At 58.2% G+C, this 19,852-nt stretch overlaps 1 protein-coding gene across 1 annotated transcript; it reads left to right on the top strand.

Moving 5' to 3' along the window:
* The first annotated feature begins 1,137 nt into the window (after nt 1-1,137).
* Nucleotides 1,138-18,835, top strand: CFAP69 (cilia and flagella associated protein 69). The gene is made up of 23 exons (XM_064166828.1): nt 1,138-1,374; nt 2,251-2,313; nt 3,648-3,713; nt 4,122-4,231; nt 5,898-5,974; nt 6,485-6,583; nt 7,653-7,802; nt 7,913-8,090; nt 8,647-8,770; nt 9,582-9,630; nt 9,710-9,831; nt 10,409-10,625; nt 10,753-10,917; nt 11,673-11,791; nt 12,019-12,137; nt 13,229-13,310; nt 13,991-14,183; nt 14,756-14,893; nt 15,207-15,283; nt 16,326-16,520; nt 17,180-17,266; nt 18,098-18,202; nt 18,530-18,835. The coding sequence occupies exons 1-23, from the start codon at nt 1,258-1,260 to the stop codon at nt 18,701-18,703; spliced, it is 2,826 nt and encodes a 941-aa protein (XP_064022898.1). The 5' UTR covers nt 1,138-1,257; the 3' UTR covers nt 18,704-18,835.
* The last annotated feature ends 1,017 nt before the right edge of the window (nt 18,836-19,852 follow it).

The raw sequence follows: 19,852 nt of genomic DNA on the forward strand, positions 1-19,852 counted from the left end.
TGCTCAGTAAATGTTTCCAGAGCTGGCTGCAGGTCTCTGAGGATGGACCTTTGCCACTCACCCAGAGCAGCAGAATCCCGGCAGTCAGCCCTGCACGGTGCAGCTCTCATCCCAGCTTGTCAGGGCTTGGTGAATGAGGAGGAGCTCTGCAGCCTGGCCTTCGAATGGAGCCGGCACAGTGCCTGTGCCTGCCGCGGTTCATTTACAGGCTGAGTTGGTGTGGTCGCTGTGCCTTTGCCATCCAACAATGACACAGTTGAGCCCCCCTGAAGACACAATAAAGTTAAGTTCTGGCAGCAGGGCACGCTTGGCTCCTTAGTCACCAAGGGCAGCGCTGCAGCTGGGGCAGGCAGTGCCAAGCACAAACTCAGCCTGGTGGAGAGTGGCTGGAGAGCAGAGCTGAGAAGGACTTGGGGGTGCCAGGTGAGCAGCAGCTCCCCATGAGCCTGCAATGTGAGCTGGCAGCCCAGAAACCAGCCCTGTGCTGGGCTGCACCCAAAGCAGGGAGGGGATTCTGCCTCTCTGCTCTGCTGGGACCCTCCCCTGCAGTGCTTGGGGCCAGCTCTGGAGCCCCAGCACAAGAAGGACCTGGAACTGACAGTGGGGCGAGAGGAGGCCATCGAGATGCCCCGCGGGCTGCAGCCAGGACGCTGCTGGCACTTCTCGGGCCTCTGGCTTGCACAGCGCATCCTGCTTCCCGGCCCGGCCGTCGCCACGCTCCTTAGCTTCAGCGCCGTCCGCGCCCGCCCGCAGCGCAGGTGCAGGGCGGGAGCAAGAGCAGAGGCAGCAGAGCAGGGCGGGGACAGGGCAGGAGCCGGAGCAGGAGCAGGAGCAGGGCGCTGCCGGCTGGCGCGGGGCGCTGCGGGCAGGCGGAGCTGGGACGGGAGCAGGGCAGGAGCAGAAGCAGAGCAGGAGCAGAAGCAGAGGCAGGAGCAGGGGCAGAGCGGGGCGCTGCGGGCAGGCGGAGCTGGGGCGGGAGCAGGAGCAGAAGCAGCGCAGGAGCAGGGGCAGAGCGGGGCGCTGCGGGCAGGCGGAGCTGGGGCGGGAGCAGGAGCAGAAGCAGCGCAGGAGCAGGGGCAGAGCGGGGCGCTGCGGGCAGGCGGAGCTGGGGCGGGAGCACAGAGCGGCGCCGGGAGCACAGAGCGGCGCCCGCCCGCCCCCTGCGCCTCGGCGCTCGGAGGCGGCTCCGCCGCGCTCCCGTGGCAACGGAGCCGCCAACGGAGCCGCCGCTGCTGCCCGGTGGCCGTGGGCTGCGCTATGTCCTCCCTCGCCCTGGCCAAGGCCCCTGCCCCACGGGCAGCCTCTCGCTCCCCGGCCGCCGGCCTCTCGCCCAGGAGGGCCGAGCACAGCGGCGCGGAGCTCGGAGCCGCACAGGTGAGATCCCCGCGGCCGGGAGGCACCCACCGGGCCGGGAGGTGTTGCGCCTGCACTGCCCTGGCCCTGGCCTGCTGCCACGCCGGGCTGAGAGCAGCCGCAGAACCCCGGAGCGGTGGGGTTGGAGGGGAGCGCCGGAGAGCATCCAGCCCAAGCCCCGGGCGAGGCAGGGTCACCCAGGGTAAAGCCCACGGGAGTATGTCCGGGGGCTGCAAAGCTACAGGGAAGGAGGCTGCGTGTCCTCTCTGGGCAGCCTGCTCCAGGCTCCAGCACCCTCACACCAAACAAGCTTCTCCTTCAGCTCAAGTGGCACCTCCTGGGTTCCAGTCTGTGCCCATTGCCTCTTGCCCTGTCCCTGGGCACCACCAACAAGAGCCCAGCCCCAGCCGCTTGCCCCCCAGCCTTCAGCCCTTGCTGAGCATTGCTCAGCTCCCCTCTGGGGCTGCTCTGCTCCAGGCCCCTCAGTATCTTTGTGGTCTCCTCTGTACCCTCTCAGGCAGTTCCCTGTCCCTCTTGAACTGGGGAACCCAGAACTGGACCTGGCTCTCACCAGGTAGAGCAGAGAGGGAAAAGAACTTCCTGTGACCTGTTGGCCCAACTCTCCTTAATCCTCACAATCTCTGGGTTGTGCTCCACTCTCAGCCTACCCGTCCCTGGGTAGATTTACAGTTCCAGTGTCACGGAGCTGTTTGGGGTGCAAAAGCCCTCTGAGCTGCACCCACCAGCCCGGCACACCTGGCCACTGAGCCATGCCCCAGGTGCCATGGCCACTCATGGCCTCAGTGCTGGCTGGAAGCAGCACTCTGGGGGTTAAGGTTTAAGCGCTTGTGGAGCACAGTGAAACACCTTCCCCAGTTCCAGGTGTGGCTTTTGCAGGAGACGCAGTCGAGGTCGGTGGATCTGAGTCGTGTCATCAGCCTGCTGCAAGGCTCGGGCTCAGTAAGTAGGGCTGATGCCTCCTTACCTCAGCTGCACCGTGGGGATGTGGCTCAGGTAATGCTCTACACCATCCCTGTAGCACCTGTCCTATGTGAGCCAGGTGGCACTGCTGGCTTGGCCTGCAAACCACAGAGCTGCAGAGTCTGGGGGGTGTTTGAACACTTGCACAGGTGGGCAGGGTAAGAGAAAATGCTACCAGCAATGCTGTATGTGAAATACAGCATAGAACTGCTCAGGCACAGTTTCAGGCCGTTTCCTCTGGTTGCATTACCTCTCGTCCTATCACCTCTGCATGTAAGCCAGGATGGTCTCATGCAGGCAGCTTCCCCCCAGAACAGTCAAAAGAAGAGCAGAGGACAGCCTCTGGAAACCAGCCCTGCAATGGTTCTGGCTTGTCTGGGAGGTTTTAGTGCTGACACCTCCAGAAGCAGAAATGCTGGCAGAGTGACTGGAGGTATGTCAGGAATTTGTGCCCAAGTTAACTGCTTACAGCTCTGCAGGGGGTTGGAGGAAGGAGAAATAGACAAAGGTCAGAGCTGAGCAAATACAACTCCTAGAAACACAGCAGAGCGTGAGCTCAATCATGGAGCAGTAGGGCTTGGAAGGCACTTCTGGAGATCATCCAGTCCAACCCCTCTGCCAGAGCAGGGTCACCTGGGGCAGGTCTCCCAGGCACACATCCAGGTGGATTTGGAAAGGCTCCAGAGATGGAGACTCCGCAGCCTCTCTGGGCAGCCTGGGTGCAAGGTGGAGCAGAGGAGGTTCCATGTGAACCTAAGGAAAAGCTTTTTCCCTGTGAGAGTGCTGGAGGCCTGGCACAGGCTGTCCAGAGAGGCTGTGGAGCCTTTCCAAACCCATCTGAATGTGTTCCTGTGTGAACCTGCTCTGGCAGGGGGGTTGGGCTGGATGGTTTCTGGAGGTCTCTTCCAACCCCTCCAGTGCTTTGTGTGAGCTCTGCAGAGCACTGACACTGCCTTCACTGCAGCCTACTCCCTGCATCTCCCTCTGCACGCATCTGTGCCACGGGTGGGGTGGGGTTGGTTTTCTTAGCTGACTTGCACAGGCTCCCAGAGAACTGCAGAGAAGGAGCCCACACCTTTGGACACCAAGCAAGTGTTTTGAGAGCCTAGACAGTTGCAAGAGCACAGGCTCCATGCTTAGAAATGAGATTTAGTCGAGGAGCTAATCCTGCTGCAGAGCACCTTCAGGATTCTGTTGTGTCTCGTGATTCTTTTTTAATGTGGTTCCCACTTTCAGGGAATCTTTAAAGAGGATTAACAGAATCATTTAATGTTTCTGCAATTAAAACCTACTCTTTTGTTCTTTTGCTGCAGATGAACTTGGAAAAAGAGCAGCTGAAAGCTCTGAAGAAGGTGGTCAAGCGTTTTGAAGCTGGGCTTGTATCCTTTCTGCCACTGCAGAGCTCTCGGGCTGCTGGTGGGTTTTGGCTGCCCGGCAGAGAAGGGTGTGGGGCTGCCACACAGTGTCCTCAGCACTGGTCTCTTGTGCCTGCACAGCCAGGGCTGGGAGCTCAGCAAGAGTCCTGGGTGGTAGCTGCACTTGCCACAAGATCCGGCAGAGGCATCCCTCCTGCCCAGGGGGCTCAGCTCCAGGGAGCCTCTGCCGGATCTGCGAGGTTGACTCCTGGAGCAGTGAGGCTGCTCCACAGCCCCTGAGTTTTGCCTCACATAGCAGGCAGCTGTGAGAGCATTGGTCTGTCTCTGCAGTGTGCTGAGTACAGCTTTCAGCTTTCCCCTCTGATTCAGAGCTGTGCAAACGATCTGATTTCCTTCACTGAAGAGTAAAAGCCCCTCAAGGATCTGGCCCAAGTAATGGACGTTGTGAACCTGTGTGCAGACAAAGTGGATGAGCACGAAGCTTTCACTGAGCCTTTGTGTCAGCTTATCAGATTATGTGGGTAAGTTCTTCAGCCCTTCTGAGGGTTCAGACACTGCTTATCAGCAGGGAACTCTGCAACAGCCCTCAGAGACCACCGAGTCCAGCACCCGTGGGCAGTGTTGGTGTGTTTTGTGAGGCAGCTGCAGAACCATGGGAGCCTCTGCCTGCAGGGCAGCTGTTAAATCACCTTCCCTCTTCCTGAGCTCTTGGTTCCCGAGGCCAGGTCCTGCCGGCAGGGAGGAGGAACCCACTGCAGCAGTGCAGTGCCTGTGGGACTCGCTGTTGCATCAGCCACGGCTGTGTCACTTGTCCTCAGCCTTCCCCACGCTGTCTCCTTGCCTGAGAATGGTCCTGCCTCAGACATTCCCCAGCCAGCTGCTGCTGGAGTTGTGGTTTACTGTTTCAAACAAGCTCTCTGAGTGAGATCAATAACCTGAGGTGACACCAGGGCACTTTAATACTTGAAGGTAAGCTTGAGGATGTGAGAAACCATCTCACAGAAGACAGAGAACCACAACAGCTGGAGGCCTGGGGGGTTATAATTACTTTGAAACACATTGCATTAACTTCTGGGTGTCTTTGTTGTTGTACTGTACTTGAAATTAGTTGGAGACACAATCTGGGTCTTGCCCACAGCCGTGAGCAGCCTTCTCAGACACGAAGTCTCTTGTGGAATGCTTGGAACTGCAGCTACTGCTGCTTGGAACTGCAGCTGGAGAGAAGAAAGGGAGGAGTCGATCACAGCAGGGATTTGGTTAGAAAAGCCCTTTAAGGTCACCCAGTCCAACCATTCTGCAGCTCTACCAAGGATGCCAGGCAGAAAACAAGTGGCAGAGTGGACCAGATAAATCCAGCAGGTTTCTACACAGCTTCCTCTCAGCTGCTGGGTGTGAGAGAGACACAGAACTTCTCATCTCTTGGCTGTAGGAAGCCTCTCCCCTGGCTCTCTTGGCAGCAGCAGCCTCCTGCTCTGGTTTGCTGCCAGGCGGTGGAGCATCGGCCAGTTTGGCTCTGCTGGTGCAAGAACTGGGCACAGCCAAGGGGAAGGTTCAGTGTCCATAAGCTGTGAGGAGGACTTCTCCCTCAGGACAGCTCAGCAGCCGTGGTGGTTTCTGCAGGCAGTGTCTGCTGGCAGAGTGCAGCCCCGGGGCTGGCTTTAGTTGGTTTGCTGTGGAACTCCCCACACCCCGTCTGCTGCTTCCCCCACAAAGAGCAGCCTTGTGTGCAGCAGCAGCCTGGCACAGCTGGGCTCAGCTCCAGCCCCAGCTACTGAAGCAGCAGAGGAGCAGACTCAGGATTGCTTGGACCTCACGGGCTCTAAGCACAAGAAAAGAGATGGGCAGCAGGCATGGAACTTCCCTGGACAGCCTGTCCCAGTGCCTCCCCACCCTGCTGGGCAGGAGTTACTTCCTCATGGCTCATCTCAATCCAGCTGCTGCCAGCTTGAGGCCATCCCTCCTCCTCCTGTCACGGCAAAGGATGTGTTTGTGCTGGGAAAGGTGTCCCGGGGCACCAGAGCAGCAGGGGAAGGCCACTGAGCTTTGCTGGTGAGGTGGCCATGGAAGCAGTCACCGAAGAGTAGAGACTGTCAGGGGCCTCTGGGAGATCCTGCAGTCCAGCCCCCATGCAATGTCCACCTGCAGAGTTTGAAGCACTGCTGTGAAGTTTTCCAACTTCTTTTGCAGGTTGCCCTTCCTGAAGAAGAAATTCTCTGATGAGATGAGCTACTCTGAGACAGCTTCCAAGTGCATTGCCCAGCTGGGTGAGTGCAAGCCCATGTGCCACGAGGAGCTGGTTATTGTGCCATAGTGAAATGAACAGCAGCATCAGCACCATCTCCTGAGCAAATGCCAGCCCTTCCTTCCATTATCCACCCACTCCTCTCTGCTTTGTAGTGCTAGAAACCATTCTTTGCTATGCAGCTGACCTGGCAGCAGCCCTGGGAGATAACTTTGTCCCTACAACTAAGAACTGAGCCTGTCTCGAGCCTGTGTAGTTTCACTCTGCTCTGAGAAGCTGATGTATTGCTCTGAACACTGAGGCCTGGGGTAAGGGCAGCAGGCAGCCTTCCTGCCCTGTCACAGCCAGCTGGGAGAAGCTGGAGGAGGGGAGACTGAAACTGGAGATGAGGAAGAAATTCTTGGCAGTGGGGGTGGGCAGACACTGGCACAGGCTGCCCAGGGAGGCTGTGGCTGCCCCAGGCTGGATGGGGCCTGGAGCAAGCCTGGCTGTGGGAGCTTTGCCAGTGGCTTTTCGGGTCTGTCTCTGGCAGGGTATCTGATGAGGGTGCCCAGCTCTCGCGTGAGGACAGAGATCTGCCAGTGTGTTGTCAGCTTCTATGACACAGAGCCGCCGAGGAGGCTGCAGCCAGGTAAAGCACAGCTCCAGCGGCGCAGGCAAGGCAGCGGTTTGGGATCCCAGCTCCTTTGGAGTGGCTTTTGGTTAGCTGTGGGGCTGAGTGTTCTTTGTAACTGTTCAGAGTCACAGATGGCGCTGGGTTGGAAGGGACCCTCCAGGTCTTCTTGTCCACTCCCCTTGCAGGCAGCAGGGACAGCTCCAATGGGTTAGGTTGCCCAGGGACACATCAAGTCTGACCCTGGGTGTCTCTAGGGATGGGACCTCTGCCACATCCCTGGGCAGCCTGTGCCAGTATGTCACAGCCTCACTGTGCAGAGCCCCCTCCTGCATGTGACCTTCTCCCTGTGTTTCCTGCATTAGCTGTGGAGCAGGAGTGTGAGCAGGAATGTGCCTGTAGCAGTGTGTCCTCAGAGCCTGCAGTGAGCTCAGCAGTGGGCAGGGGGTTAATTGTTGCACCTATGGCATCAAGGTGGAAGACCATCCACAGAACGGAAGTTGGCACAAGTGCCCTGAAACGTGGGCAGTGGAGGAAAACCCAGCAGCTGGCACCACAACTCTGGGAGGGGAAATGTGATTTCCACTTTTGTACAGGCAGCCTGGAGGGCAGCAGCTCTGCTGCCACTGCTGGTGCTGGTGAGGGGCAGAGCTGAGTGTGACTGAGTTCACACTGTGGCCTAAATGGGGCCAGGGGAGGCTCAGGCTGGAGGTCAGGGATTGGAACAGGAGTCCCCATCCCTGGAGGTGTTCAGAAACGTGGCCATGGCACCTGGGGCTGTGTTTCGGTGGCCGTGGTGGTGCTGGGTTGGTGGTTCTTGTTCTGTCAGCTGGTACTAGGGAGCAGAGCCCAGCCCCCACTTGGCTCCAGCCTTCTTTCAAGGGAGTTGTAGAGAGCAAGGAGGTCTCAGCCTCCTCATCCCCTGGGGTCTGCTGGCTGTGCTGAGCTCTGACAGTTTTGTGGATCTCTTTCTGTTGCTTTGGGTTGAAGTTTGGTTTCAGTTGGATTTAGGCCTGGGTCAGCCCTGCAGGATGGGTCTCGGAGCCGTGACTGCTGCCGGTGTCCTCACTGGGCTCTTCCTGTGCAGGTTACCAGCCAACAAGTGCCAGCTACAAAGTCCAGATGGCTGAGCTGGGAGGCTTAGCAGAAACCCTGGTTTTGTCCCTGGCCTTGGTAGAGAAGCAGCTCCTGGAGAAGCTGTGGGTGCTGAGGGCTCTGCAGCTCCTCTCCAGCTCTGGTCAGTACAGACTCTTCTGCCAGCAGCTCGCTGTCCTGCAGTTTGCTCTCTGGGGAGCCTACAACAGTGAGTGCCCTGCAGGGCCTCGGTGACTCAGGATCCTGTTTCAGGAGCAAACTGCAGGCTGATGCTGAAGGCCCAAGCCGCCAGCAGGCTGTGCCTGCACCTCGGGGATGCTGACCCCTCAGGGCTGCTGCTCCTCCGCTCCTCAGACATCCTCTGCAGCCTCTTAGAGAACACCTCCGGAGAGGAGGTTGTTCAGCAGCTCAGCAGCTTGGAATGTGTCTAGTAAGTGCCGAGAAGCCTTTTCTGCGTGGATGTTGTCCTCTGCAGGCAGCTCCTGCAGTGGTGTGCTGCAGCATTGTGTCTGAAATGCATCGAGGGAAGGCAGAGCCAGAGGAGGAGACCTCTCATGAAGGCCTCGTTCAGCTCCCAGCACGAACAGCTCTGATAGTGCAGAGCAGAAACACTGCTGGGCCAGGGCAGAGCCAAGCATCAGTCAGGCCCTCGGGCATCTGTTTCTGTTTCAGTGACTTAGGTACTGCTGTGACTGGGAAGTGCCCAGCAGAGAAAGCCCTGGGGGTGCTGGGTGACAGCAGCTGGAGGTGAGCCAGGGGGTGCCCAGGTGGCCAAGAAGGGCACCAGGAGCCTGGCCTGGATCAGCAGGAGCAGGGCAGGATTGTGCCCTGCACCGGATTTGTGGTTCTCTGTTTCACCATGAAGTGTTTCTGCCCCAGTTAAACCCTCGGGCGCTGAGCAGCATGGAGCTGAGTGAGGAGCTGCAGGCTGCAGGTGGCTGTAAGTGGAAAGGGGAGAGGTGAGACACATCCCACTCTCTCCTCAGTGCCCTGAAGGAAGTGTTCGTGGAGCTGCTGCTGCGGGGGTCCGGTCGGGCTGAGCGCCAGCTGCGGAACGACCTCTTGGTGCTGGCCTCCCTGCTGGCTGCAGGCGCTGCAGCACCCATGCTGGTGAGAGCCTGTGCCGGCACCGCACCAGCTCCGCGGCTGCTGCTTGCTCTGCTCTGGGCTGCTCTCTCGGGCAGGGATGGTCCCCTGCGACTCACCGCTGGGGGACACACACCTTGAGTGCTGCCTTCAGTTTTGGGCCAGGAAAGACATTGAAGGGCTGGAGCAGGGCCAGAGAGGGGCAAGGAAACTGGGGAAGGGTCTGGAGAACAGGGCTGGGGAGGAGCAGCTGAGGGAGCTGTGAGGGTTTAGTGTGGAGGAGGCTGAGGGCAGAGCTCATTGCTCTCTGCATCTCCCTGAGAGGAGGCTGCAGCCAGCTGGGGTTGGTGTAGCTTTCCAAAAGCCTGCAGGGATAGGATGAGGACAATGGTTTGGAATGAGAGCAGAGCAGACTGAGGTTGGATGTGAGGAACAAGTTGTGCAGCAGGAGGCTGCTGGAGCACTGCCACAGGCCGCCCAGGGAGGTGGTTGAGGCCCCATGGCTGGAGCTATTGAAGGTGAGACTGGAGAATGTCCCTACCAAGCACAGGGGTTGGACTGGATGAACTTTGGAGCTCCGTTCCAGGGTACTATGATTCTAGTAGTGAATTCCTGTGCTTGGGGCTTCCCCATCAGGTTCAGATGTGCACTGCGTAAGGCACAGGTTTCAGTACCCAAAAGCTTGGTCTCTTCTTTGATACAGTTCTCTTTGTTGTGCCATGAGTACATCAAACTGTGTGCTGGAGGGGAGAGAAAGCAAACCCACAGTGCAGCCCTGTGCCTTGCCCTCCCTGGACTCAGCTGCATTAATGTCTGGTTTTTCTATGCCTGCTAGGAGAGTGGATTTGCAAAGCTGTTAGTAGTGCTTGCAACCTTTACTGAAGGTAAGAGAGTTCCTACCCCATAGTGACACCTGGCTTCAGTTGAGTGTTCTTGGTGACTTGGCTGTCATTTCCTTCCTAGCTAAAATTCCCAGTCCCTTGCTGAAAGGTCTTGGAGTGACCAACTCTCCTGAGGACTTTGAGATGAAGAAGTTACTGTTCAACGTCATAGGAGTCTTATCTGCAGCCCCCTGTGCTGTGCAGGTGAGTTGGAACAGAACAGGAGGCAGTAAGCAAGGTCCAGAGGGTCACAGGAGCCTTGTGGCACCCTGCTGGAGGGGACTGAAATCACAAATTCCTAGAACCATAGATTGAGTTGGGTTAGAAGTGACCTCAAAGGTCCAAGCCCCTGCCAGGGGCAGGGACACCTCCCACCAGCACAGCTTGCTCCAGGCCTCATCAAGCCTGGCCTTGAGCACCTCTGGGGGGGGCAGCCACAACCCCCCTGGGCAACCTGTCCCAAATCAGCTGTTCCCTGAATCTAGGGTTCCTGCAGAGCTTGAGATCAAGTCCTGCTGCTTGGAAGCAGATACAGGTTGTGCTTTGCAAGTTAGAAGCCAGGAGCATGGTAGAATGAGCAAAGCAGTGCTGACATACAGCTGGAGGGCGTCAGAGCTCCACACACCACACTCTGTGTGCACGCTACAGAGTGCAGCCAGGGTTTGTCTGCACTTGCAGAGCTCACAATGTCCTTCCTCATGGTGCAGGACACTGCAGGTGAGTCTCTGCTTTAGCTGTGCTGCTGAATGCTGCAGCTGCCTCTCATGCTCTTTCCCTGCAGCTCCTCCACGACAGCGATGTGATGCCAGCCTTGCTGTCTTACGTCAGACCACACCACAAGCCTGGGGCTCCTGACTGGTCTGCTGCCCAGTATGAAGACCTCCAGCTTCATGCAATGGCTGTTTTAGCTTCTGTGGCTCCCGTGTTGGTAGAGAAATTCCTGTCCTGCCAGGCAAACACTCTGCTCCTGCTCTTTCTGGAGTGGTGCCTGGGCCAAGGTCAGGAGCTGCTCGTGGCTTCACAGATCCAGAGCACCCAGCTTTGGGTCAGAAAGGACCTCACAGGTCATCTGCTTCCAACCCTGCTGTCAAGACATCAAAAGTCCTCTTTGTGATTGCTCCACAGATACTTTCTGTGGCCAAGGGAACAGTTTCCATGCAAGAGGAGGCCGTGGCAGCAAGCTGGCCCAGATGCGCTATGGCCTGCGGGTGCTGCGCTCCGTCGTTGCCCTCTGCCATGGGGGAGTCAGCCTCAGCCTGTGTGCCCAGGGGGCAGTCAGCCAGCTGCTGGGTAAGGCACAGCTTGCATTGGTACCCCTCTGCCATGGGGGAGTCAGCCTCAGCCTGTGTGCCCAGGGGGCAGTCAGCCAGCTGCTGGGTAAGGCACAGCTTGCATTGGTACCCCTCTGCCATGGGGGAGTCAGCCTCAGCCTGTGTGCCCAGGGGGTAGTCAGCCAGCTGCTGGGTAAGGCACAGCTTGCATTGGTGCCCTTCTGCCATGGGGTAGTCAGCCTCAGCCTGTGTGCCATGGGGGTAGTCAGCCAGCTAGGGCACAGCTTGCACTGCTCTGCTTCAGCGAGGGCAGTTCTGGCTGCTGTGCTGCTTTTGCTGCTGAGGCACTGAGAGCCCTCAGTGGCTGCAAGATGCCTTTGCTTTGGGGCTGGATTGTGTTCAGCACAGGGACCTGAGTGAAGGAGGCAAAGCAGGCAGCTGTGCCAGCCTTGGTGTTGGACCTCAGAGGGAAGGCTGCCCCTGCTCCCTTCATCATACTGCATGGCATAGAATCAGGGAGCCTTTCTAGTTGCAGAGGCCTCTGAGCTCATCCAGCCCAGCCCTGCTCTGACTCTGCCAAGGCTGGGGCTGAGCCATGGCCCTCAGCACCACAGCTCTGCCTCTGGAAACACCGTCAGGGATTGGCATTCAGCCACCTCCCTGGGCAGCCTGTGCCAGGCTGTGAGAGCCCTTTCAGTCTAGAAGTTTCTTCTCCTGTCCAGCGCCCCTGAGGCCTTTTGGACATTGACATCTATACAATCTCTTCGTTTCCAGACCTGCTGAAGTATGCTGCAGACAAATCTAAAGAGCAGGAGGATGCCATCCTGCTGGAAATCCAGGCTGATCTCTTGTTTCTTCTGTCTGCTCTCTGTGACAGTGATCTCCACAGAAAGGTATTTGTCTTATGAGCCCCCACTGTGCCCAGAGCCTGCAGCCAGGCTGTGTTTTCACTGGGTGGATGCTCTTCATCACCCCAGACACTGATCACAGAGAGTGTCTCCTGCTGTCACAAGTGGGCCATGGTCACTGCCATGCACAGGGTTGAGGCTTTGCTTTGCACTCCCAGCTGTAGCTCTCAGCAAGCAGAAGAGCTGTGCTGCTTTCATGAACTTTTCCACAGGAGCTCTTCAGCCCTGAAGGAGTGGATCTCCTCATCCCATTCCTTCAGATGGATCCAAGGAAGATACAGAATGGAGTGGGCCACAGCCACCTCCTCTTCACTGCCCTCGACTGCCTGTGGTCAGTGAAGTGTTTCAGAGTGTTCAGAAGTGTTTGTGAGCTGCTTGTGCTGGGCTAGAAATGTTTTAGAGAGAGCTGCCACCAAATAGCCCCAGAGAGGGCAGCAGCAGCTGACCCGTTTGAAAGCAGAGGCTGATAAATGCATTGAAAGGCAGATTTTGGCTGTCTGGAGGAAAGGAGCCCTCCAGCTCCTCTGGCAGTGACCACGAGGGAGGAAACGAGGGCAGGAAGCAATAGCACCATGGCTGTTGGGCTTGAGAGCACCTGGAGGGCATGGGAAGATCCTGCACCGTTCTATGATCATGTGGGCACAGCCTGGGGGAGCTGGGGCTGTGCAGCCTGGAGAAGAGAAGGCTGCAGGGAGCAGCAGAGCAGCCTGCCAGGGTTTGAAGAGAGCTGCAGGAGAGCTGGGGAGGGACTTTTGACAAGGGCTGGGAGTGACAGGATAAGAAGAGATGGCCTCAGACTGGCAGCAGCTGGACTGAGATGAGCCATGAGGAAGCAATTCCTGCCCAGGAGGGTGGGGAGGCACTGGGACAGGTTGCCCAGAGCAGCTGTGGAGGCTCCCAGCCTGGCAGTGTACCAAGACAGGCTGGCTGGGGCCTGGGGCAAGCTGGGCTAGCAGAAGGTGTCCCTTGGAAGTGGATGATCTTGGAGGCCCCTTCCAACCCAAACCATTTGGTGAGTCTGATCTGAAGCTGGCAGAAGCAGCCCCTGCTGCCACAAAAGCCTTCCTCATCTCACCTTGACCGCGGTGGCACAAAGCGTGACAGAGGCTGCCACAGGCTGGGTCAGGGATGTGCCTGAGCTGCACTTGAGCCTTTCTCCCTTAGCCTTAGCTCAGCTCCAGATCCTAACCGGGGTCACTGTGAACCTGCCGCGTTCTGTGGGCTGCTGCAAGCAAGGGGTGTGTCCTGCACAGAAGGGAGCAGTAATTAGGGAGCCTTTAGCTGCGGTGTGGAAGGAGAGGCAGTGAGCAGGACTCCCCTGTGCCAGAGGTGTGTGGCACAGCAAACACATCTCTGCATGGATGGGATGCAGGAGGTGAGGCTTCCGACTGCTCCCACACAGTGCAGTGGTCTCTTTTGAAGGTCTTGTGTGCTTGGCTGCCCCGCTGCAGAGGATTCTTTTCTGCAGAGACAAGGCATTGGCCTGCTCCTGGACCTGCTGGCAGTGAGTACTGAGACTGCTCCTGTTGAGAGGTGAAAGAGGGATGAAAACCAGAGGGAATGGCAGCATTCCCGGGCCGGCAGCTCCTCACTCTGCTCCAGTACCAGCACCAAGAGCTGTGTGTGTCATGCACCAGGGTACCTGCTCAGAGCAGAGCAGCTTCTCCATGGGGCTCTGGTTTAAAGGCAGTGTTTGACAGGGGGAGCTGGAACTCCCTCTAAACCACCTTGTGAAAAGCAGCACTCGGTGTGCTCTTGTTCTGGGGGACATTGTGGCTGATGAGCCTGGCGAAGAGCAGCCTGAGGGGAATCTGATCAGTACTGCAAGGGTGGGGGGCAGCAGGATGGGGCCAGGCTTTGCTCAGTGGTGCCAGTGCCACAACAAGGGACAAGGGGCACAAAGTGGCACATCAAAAGTTCATCTGAACATGGGGAGGAACTTCTGTAATATAAGGCTGCTGGAGCTCTGGAGGGGTGGTGCAGTCTGCATCTCTGGTGGCATTCAAGCCCACCTGGATGTGTTCCTGTGTGACCTTCTCTGAGTGACCCTGCCCTGGCAGGGGTTGGACTGGCTGATCTCCAGAGGTCCCTTCCAGCCTCTTCTGTGACACTGAGAGCCTGTAGTAGTTGATTGCACAGTGCCCACTTGCTCTGGTTCATTGGTTTTCCTTCCCCCTCGCCCAGTTAAAGCAGAAGGACCTCTGCAATACCATCCTGAGCATCTTGGTTGAGTTTTGTGACAACCCCAAAACCACTTCACACATCAGCAGCTGGCGAGGGGAGAAAGAGCAAACAGCAGGCAGCCTTCTGCTGGAGCTCTGGAGGCAGGAGGAGCTGGAGCTGGGTGTCAGGAGGGACCCGTGGGGCAGGATTGTTGGTAAGTTTCCTGGTGCCTGTGAGCAGCTGCTGGATGAAGGACAGCAAAGGCAGGGTCTGCTTCTTCCCTCTGAGCCCTGCTGACAGTGGCAGTGTTCAGAGGCTGAGGATGAGGTCAAGCCCCAAAGCCCTTCAGCCGTTGTGTTTAGAGTCTGACCCCTCCGTGGCGTTTCCTGCACCAGCTGGGAGTGCCCCAGGTGGTGCCCAGCAGCATGACTGCATCTGGAGATGCTCCTCCCACTCTGGCCAGCTCAGCTACCCCAGCTCTGGCACAGAGGGCACCCTGTTCTGTGCTGGTGGGAGATGTGAGGAGGGAGCTCTCTGATCAGACCCTGGGTCCTGCTAATTAGTGTCTCCTGCTTCTAGCTTCCTGGCCAAGCTATCACCATTATGTGTGTGGTGGCCACAAATGAAGGCAGAGCTGGAGCAGGCATCCCAGAGCAGGAGTCCATAGCAGCCTGCTGGAGACCCTCACTGCACGGCCCAGGCAGCATTTCCTCTGGGTCAGCAGCTCTGGGGGCACACAAACCTCTTAACTCTTCTACTCTGCCTTTTGTCTTTTAAAATGATTAGACATGAAGCAACCCATGGCTGGCAGCCTCCAGAGGCAGCAGGAGGTCCTGCCCCTGCCTGCCAACTGTCCCAGCTTCGCCATCGTGGAGGTGTCAGAGAACACTCGGGCCAAGCTCTACTGCTTGTTCTGCAAGCTAGGTGAGACAAGGCAGTGGCTTCAGTGCCACCTCTGCTGTGAAGCTTGCCCTGGTGGCTGGCACTCAGCACAGACACTGGGGAAGGCCAAAGAGACCCTGCAGATGCATCACAGACTCCTGCCATGGGTTGGGTTGGGAGGGACCCTCAGGACCATCCAATTCCAGCCCACCCAGTGCTGTGGCTGCATGAGAGACTCGAGTGTCTGCCTGGGCTGCCTGCACCTGGCTGTGTGACAGACAGTCTGTCTGTCAGGATGCTGTGCTGGGATCACTTCCTGCTGCTGGCAGTGCTGCCCTGCTCCATGTTCTTTCAGGTTTTGGAGCCTTGCCTGGCTTATCTGCTCAGGATTTTGTCACCCTTGCCATCGTACAGCGCTACCTGGACTTCAAAGTGAGTACTGGGCAAGGTCTGCTGCAGCTGCACTGCAGAGCCAGGGGCCTGGGGCTCAGGGGGCAGCCACCAACAGCCCCTCAAGAGCTGCCACCTCTGGTGGCACAGAGAGAATGAACCAGTTATTAAAATCCTACAATGGGCTGGGTCAGAAGAGACTTTCAAGATCATTTGGTTCCAACCCCCTGCCGTGGTGGGAGCAGCTGAGGGCCCTGGGGGTGTTTAGTGTAGAGCAGAGGAGGCTGAGGGCAGAGCTCATTGCTCTCTGCAGCTCCCTGAGAGGAGGCTGCAGACAGCTGGGGCTGGGCTCTGCTCCCTGGGAACAAGGGACAGGAGAGGAAATGGCCTCAGGTTGCCCCGCGGGAGTTAGGTTAAGTTGGACAAGAGAAGAAACTTCTTGTCTGAAAGGGCTCTCAGAGCATGGCAGAGGCTGCCCAGGGAGGTGGCTGAATGCCCACCCCTGTAGGTGTCTCCCGGGGGCAGATCTGTGATGCTGAGGGCCATGGCTCAGCCCCAGCCCTGGCAGAGTCAGAGCACAGCTGGGCTGGCAGAGCTGAAGGGGTTCCCTGTGCCTGCAGAAAGCAAGAGCAGGGTAAGCCTTGCAGGGTCTTTACCTTATGCCAGTTTTCTGCTTAGAGCCCAAGCCTGGGAGAGCCTGAAGTGTTCAGGAACCACCCAGGCTCAGCCCTCAGCTGGCCTCTGTGGTGTCTGTGTGCCGTGGTGCACTCTGCTCTGCTGAAGGGCACAGTTTGGCAGTCTAAGCAGCAGCCAGCAGGACACACGCTGCCCTCTTCTCTGCTGTCCTGAGCTATCTGCTGCTCTGGAGTCATCTGAGTTCTGCATTTGCCAGCACCCTGTTGCTCATCTGTGGAGCCCAGCTTGGCCCTGGGCCAATTGAAAGAATTTGGCATGAAGACTAAAGTCTTCCCTGAAAACCCAAAGTACAGTGAGGAGCAAGGTGTCTGCTCCATCAAGGTTGCAATGTTTGGAGCTGAAAATTTGAGACAAATGCCAACAGCTGTGCTTTGTGTTTCACACACAGGTTGCAGAAGTTTGGAGTGAGCTGTGTGAAGAACTGAAGGAAGAATTCAAACTTGTCAGGCCAGATGAGGAAGCCTTGAGAGTGATCTCAGAGGGGTCAGAAGGCATTGGGAGAATGGTTGCTGCTGTGCAGGCTGAAGTGCTTGAGAACCAACAGCAGGAAGAGATCCAAGAGGAGGAGAGGACATATGCAAGAGTAAGGCACAGGCAGGGCAGAGCTCGTGGAGGCTTGCTAGGTTTTGGCTCATTTCTCACAGAACCAGAGCTGTTGGGCTGGAGAAGCCCCCTGAGATCATCCAGTGCAGCCAGCAGTCACTAAACCTTGGCCCAGGTGCCATGGCCACAGGGCTGCCGTGCTGAGAGTGCCCTGGCTGGGCACTGCCTGAGGCCACTTTGTTATCCCAGCAGTGAAGCACTTCAGTTGAACAAGTTTCTCCTCAGCTGCCCCAGCTGGTGTCCCTTTGCCAGTTCCCAGAGAGCAGCATGGAGCAGTGCAGCAGCCTGCAGCAGGGATGCAGCAGCAGTGCTGTGAGGGTCTCTCAGCAGCATGGAGCAGTGCAGCAGCCTGCAGCAGGGATGCAGCAGCAGTGCTGTGAGGGTCTCTCAGAGAGCAGCATGGAGCAGTGCAGCAGCCTGCAGCAGGGATGCAGCAGCAGTGCTGTGAGGGCTTATGGAGGCCCAACTTAATGTCATGGAACTGGAGAAGCATTTTGGATGGAGCAGACCTCCAGCACCATGAGTCCAACCACTCTCTACGTCTGCTCTGCCCAAAGCATTCCAGCAGAGAGGCGCAGAGCTGAGGGGAGCTCTCAGGAGAGGGCAGCAGCACAGCCTGTGACCCTCCCTCTCTTGCAGATCAAAGCCACACAGAAGCAGAGAGAAATGGTGACCAGGTCCTGGGAGAGCTTCGTGGCTCGGACATCCAACTACAAGGCACTGAAGGTAAGAGCTGGCAGCAGAAGGACTTCCCCACTGCAGAGCTCCAGACACAGCTCTGAGCGAACCAGGGGATAGTCAGTGGCAGGTAGAGTGAACTCCATGTTCACACTGACACTGAAGAGGGATGTGGCCATCCAGAGGAGGCACCAAGGTGACCCAAGGGCTGGGGTGCCAGTGCTGTGGGGACAGGCTGGGAGAGTTGGGGCTGTTGAGCCTGGAGAAGGCTCCAGGGAGACCTTAGAGCAGCCTGCCAGCATTTGAAGAGGGGCTCTGGAGAGCTGGGGAGGGACTTTTGACAAAGGCCTGGAGTGATAAGAGGAGGGGGCATGGCTTCAGACTGGCAGCAACTGAAGTGAGATGAGCCATGAGGAAGCAATGTCTGCCCAGGAGGGCGCTGAGGCACTGGGACAGGTTGCCCAAGGAAGCTGTGGAGGCTCCAAGGCTGAAGTGTTTAAGGCCAGGTTGGTTGGGGCCTGGAGCAAGGTGGGCAAGCCATTAAGCCCTGTCCCCAGCTGCCATGGCACCTCCAGGCACGAGGTCTCCACTACCTCCCTGGGCAGCCTGTGCCAGTCCCCGACCACTCCTGCAGCAAGAAATTGTTCCTCATCTCCAACCTAACCCTCCCCTGGCACGGTTTTGGGCCCTTTCCTCTCATTCTGTCACCTGATCATGGGGAGAAGAGCCCAAGCCCACCTGGCTGCAGCCTCCTGTCAGGGGCAGAGCCCAGTGAGAGCCCAACAGAGCATCAGCTCCTCACAGGTCCTCTCTGGCAGGGTATATGACACAACCGAGGTGGACTGAAACAGCTTTGCCTTTTCTTCTGACTCTCTTCAGAAGGTAAGAAGGCTCCAGGAGAAGTCAGTTGAGGCCCCCAGGCTGAAACCCAAGCCTCAGACAGAAGCAGCCCATTCTGCTGTCAGGAAGGGCCTGGGGGGCACAGTAAGTACCCCCCAGTGGTGGTTTGGTTTCACCATCTGTCGGTGGGTCTGGGGTTCCTCTGGCTGGCTCTGTGCTGCTGCCCTCTGCCTTTAGCAGTGTTCTGCTGACAAGCTCCAAGCAGGTAAGAACCAACTTGTGTGCCCTGCTGGGCATCACTTCCCCTGCTGACAGAGGATCACAGGACCAGCCCCTTCAGCTCACCAGCCCAGCCATGCTCTGACTCTGCCAGGGCTGGGGCTCAGCACCACAGCTCAGCCTCTGGGAGCACCTCCAGGGGTGGGCATTGAGCACACAAACCCAGAGCAGCACATCTGCTGTGTTTTTCAGCCTGGAGCTGCTCGCTTGGCAGCTGTGGGAAGCACACCAGGGTTGACTGGAAGGACACTGCCCGCTGCAGACCTTGCTCTCGGTGAGCCCTCTGCTGCCAAAGGAGCCCTGAACAAGACCAGCAGAACGAAGCGGTTGGGCGGTGGCAACAGAGGGGCAGCAGCTGCGCAGTAGTGCCCAGAGAGCTGCCAGCTGTGCACGGGGGCACAGGGCGAGGGCTGGCTGCTCTGCCCTGGGCAGGCTCCAGCCTGGCCTGTCTGGGAGGACAGAGCTGCCTGGTCAGTAAAGTGCCCATGGCACCAGGTACCCTGAGCCTGATCGTCGTGTCTGGTAGTGCCCCCTTACCCTGACCCACCCTCAGCAGGCCCGGGTGAGGTCCTCCCTCTCTGGCTGGCAGCTCCCGCACCTGGCAGTGCCAGCAGCTTCTTGGCTCAGGCCTGAGGATGCTTCAGGGGGTGACCAACTGGCTGGTGCTTGAGCCCAAGGAGTGCAGGGCAGTGGCAGAGCCCCAGCTGGTGGCTGCCAGCAGAGGTGTCCGCAGAGCTCAGTGCTGAGCCAGGTCTCCTTAACATCTCACCGGAGGTGTGGGTGAGGGCACCGACGTTCCCTCAGGCAGCCTGCAGCTGACACCGGGCTGGGAAGCAGCCAGCCTGGCCTGTGCCCTGCTGAGATGTGAGGGTTTATGCCCTGGTGTCTCAGGGCTGCTTCCTACAGTGACTAACCCCGGGGCGATGCCTGCAAAAGCCTGGTGCAGAGCAGGGACAGCTCCGGCTGAGAGCGCTCAGCAGCCCTCAGTGTCCCCAGCAACTCCGGGCTCTGTGCTCACAGGTGCATTAGGTGGGTGCTGAATCCCCCTCAGCTTTCCCTGCTGGCAGCAGTCACCAAGCCACTCCCTGCTCTTTCAACCCCCTTGACTCATGGATTCGTAGAATGGGCTGGCTTGGAAGGGACCTTCAAGCCCATCCATCCCCAAGCCCCTGCCACAGGCAGGGACACCTCCCACCAGTACAGCTTGCTCAGAGCCTCATCCAGCCTGGCCTTGGACACCTCCAGGGGAGTGGGGCGGGGGGAGCAGTCACAACAACCCTGGGCAACCTGTGCCAGTGTCTGCCCACCCTCACTGCCAAGAATCACAGAATCATAGAACCAAGCAGGTTGGAAGAGAGCTCCAGGCTCAGCCAGCCCAACCTAGCACCCAGACCATGGCACTAAGTGCCCCAGCCAGGCTTGGCTTCAACACCTCCAGCCACGGCCACTCCACCACCTCCCTGGGCAGCCCATTCCAATGCCAATCACTCTCTCTGCCAACAACTTCCTCCTCAC

This window comes from Pogoniulus pusillus, chromosome 28, assembly GCF_015220805.1.
Source record: "Pogoniulus pusillus isolate bPogPus1 chromosome 28, bPogPus1.pri, whole genome shotgun sequence".
NCBI lineage: Eukaryota > Metazoa > Chordata > Aves > Piciformes > Lybiidae > Pogoniulus > Pogoniulus pusillus.

Excerpts from the sequence above, each read along its gene's own strand:
- CFAP69 (XM_064166828.1), top strand. The coding sequence starts at position 1,258 with ATGTCCTCCCTCGCCCTGGCCAAGGCCCCTGCCCCACGGGCAGCCTCT. Across the intron at positions 1,375-2,250 it reads CGGAGCTCGGAGCCGCACAG|GAGACGCAGTCGAGGTCGGT; the intron begins GTGAGATCCCCG and ends TGGCTTTTGCAG. Across the intron at positions 10,918-11,672 it reads GGCAGTCAGCCAGCTGCTGG|ACCTGCTGAAGTATGCTGCA; the intron begins GTAAGGCACAGC and ends CTTCGTTTCCAG.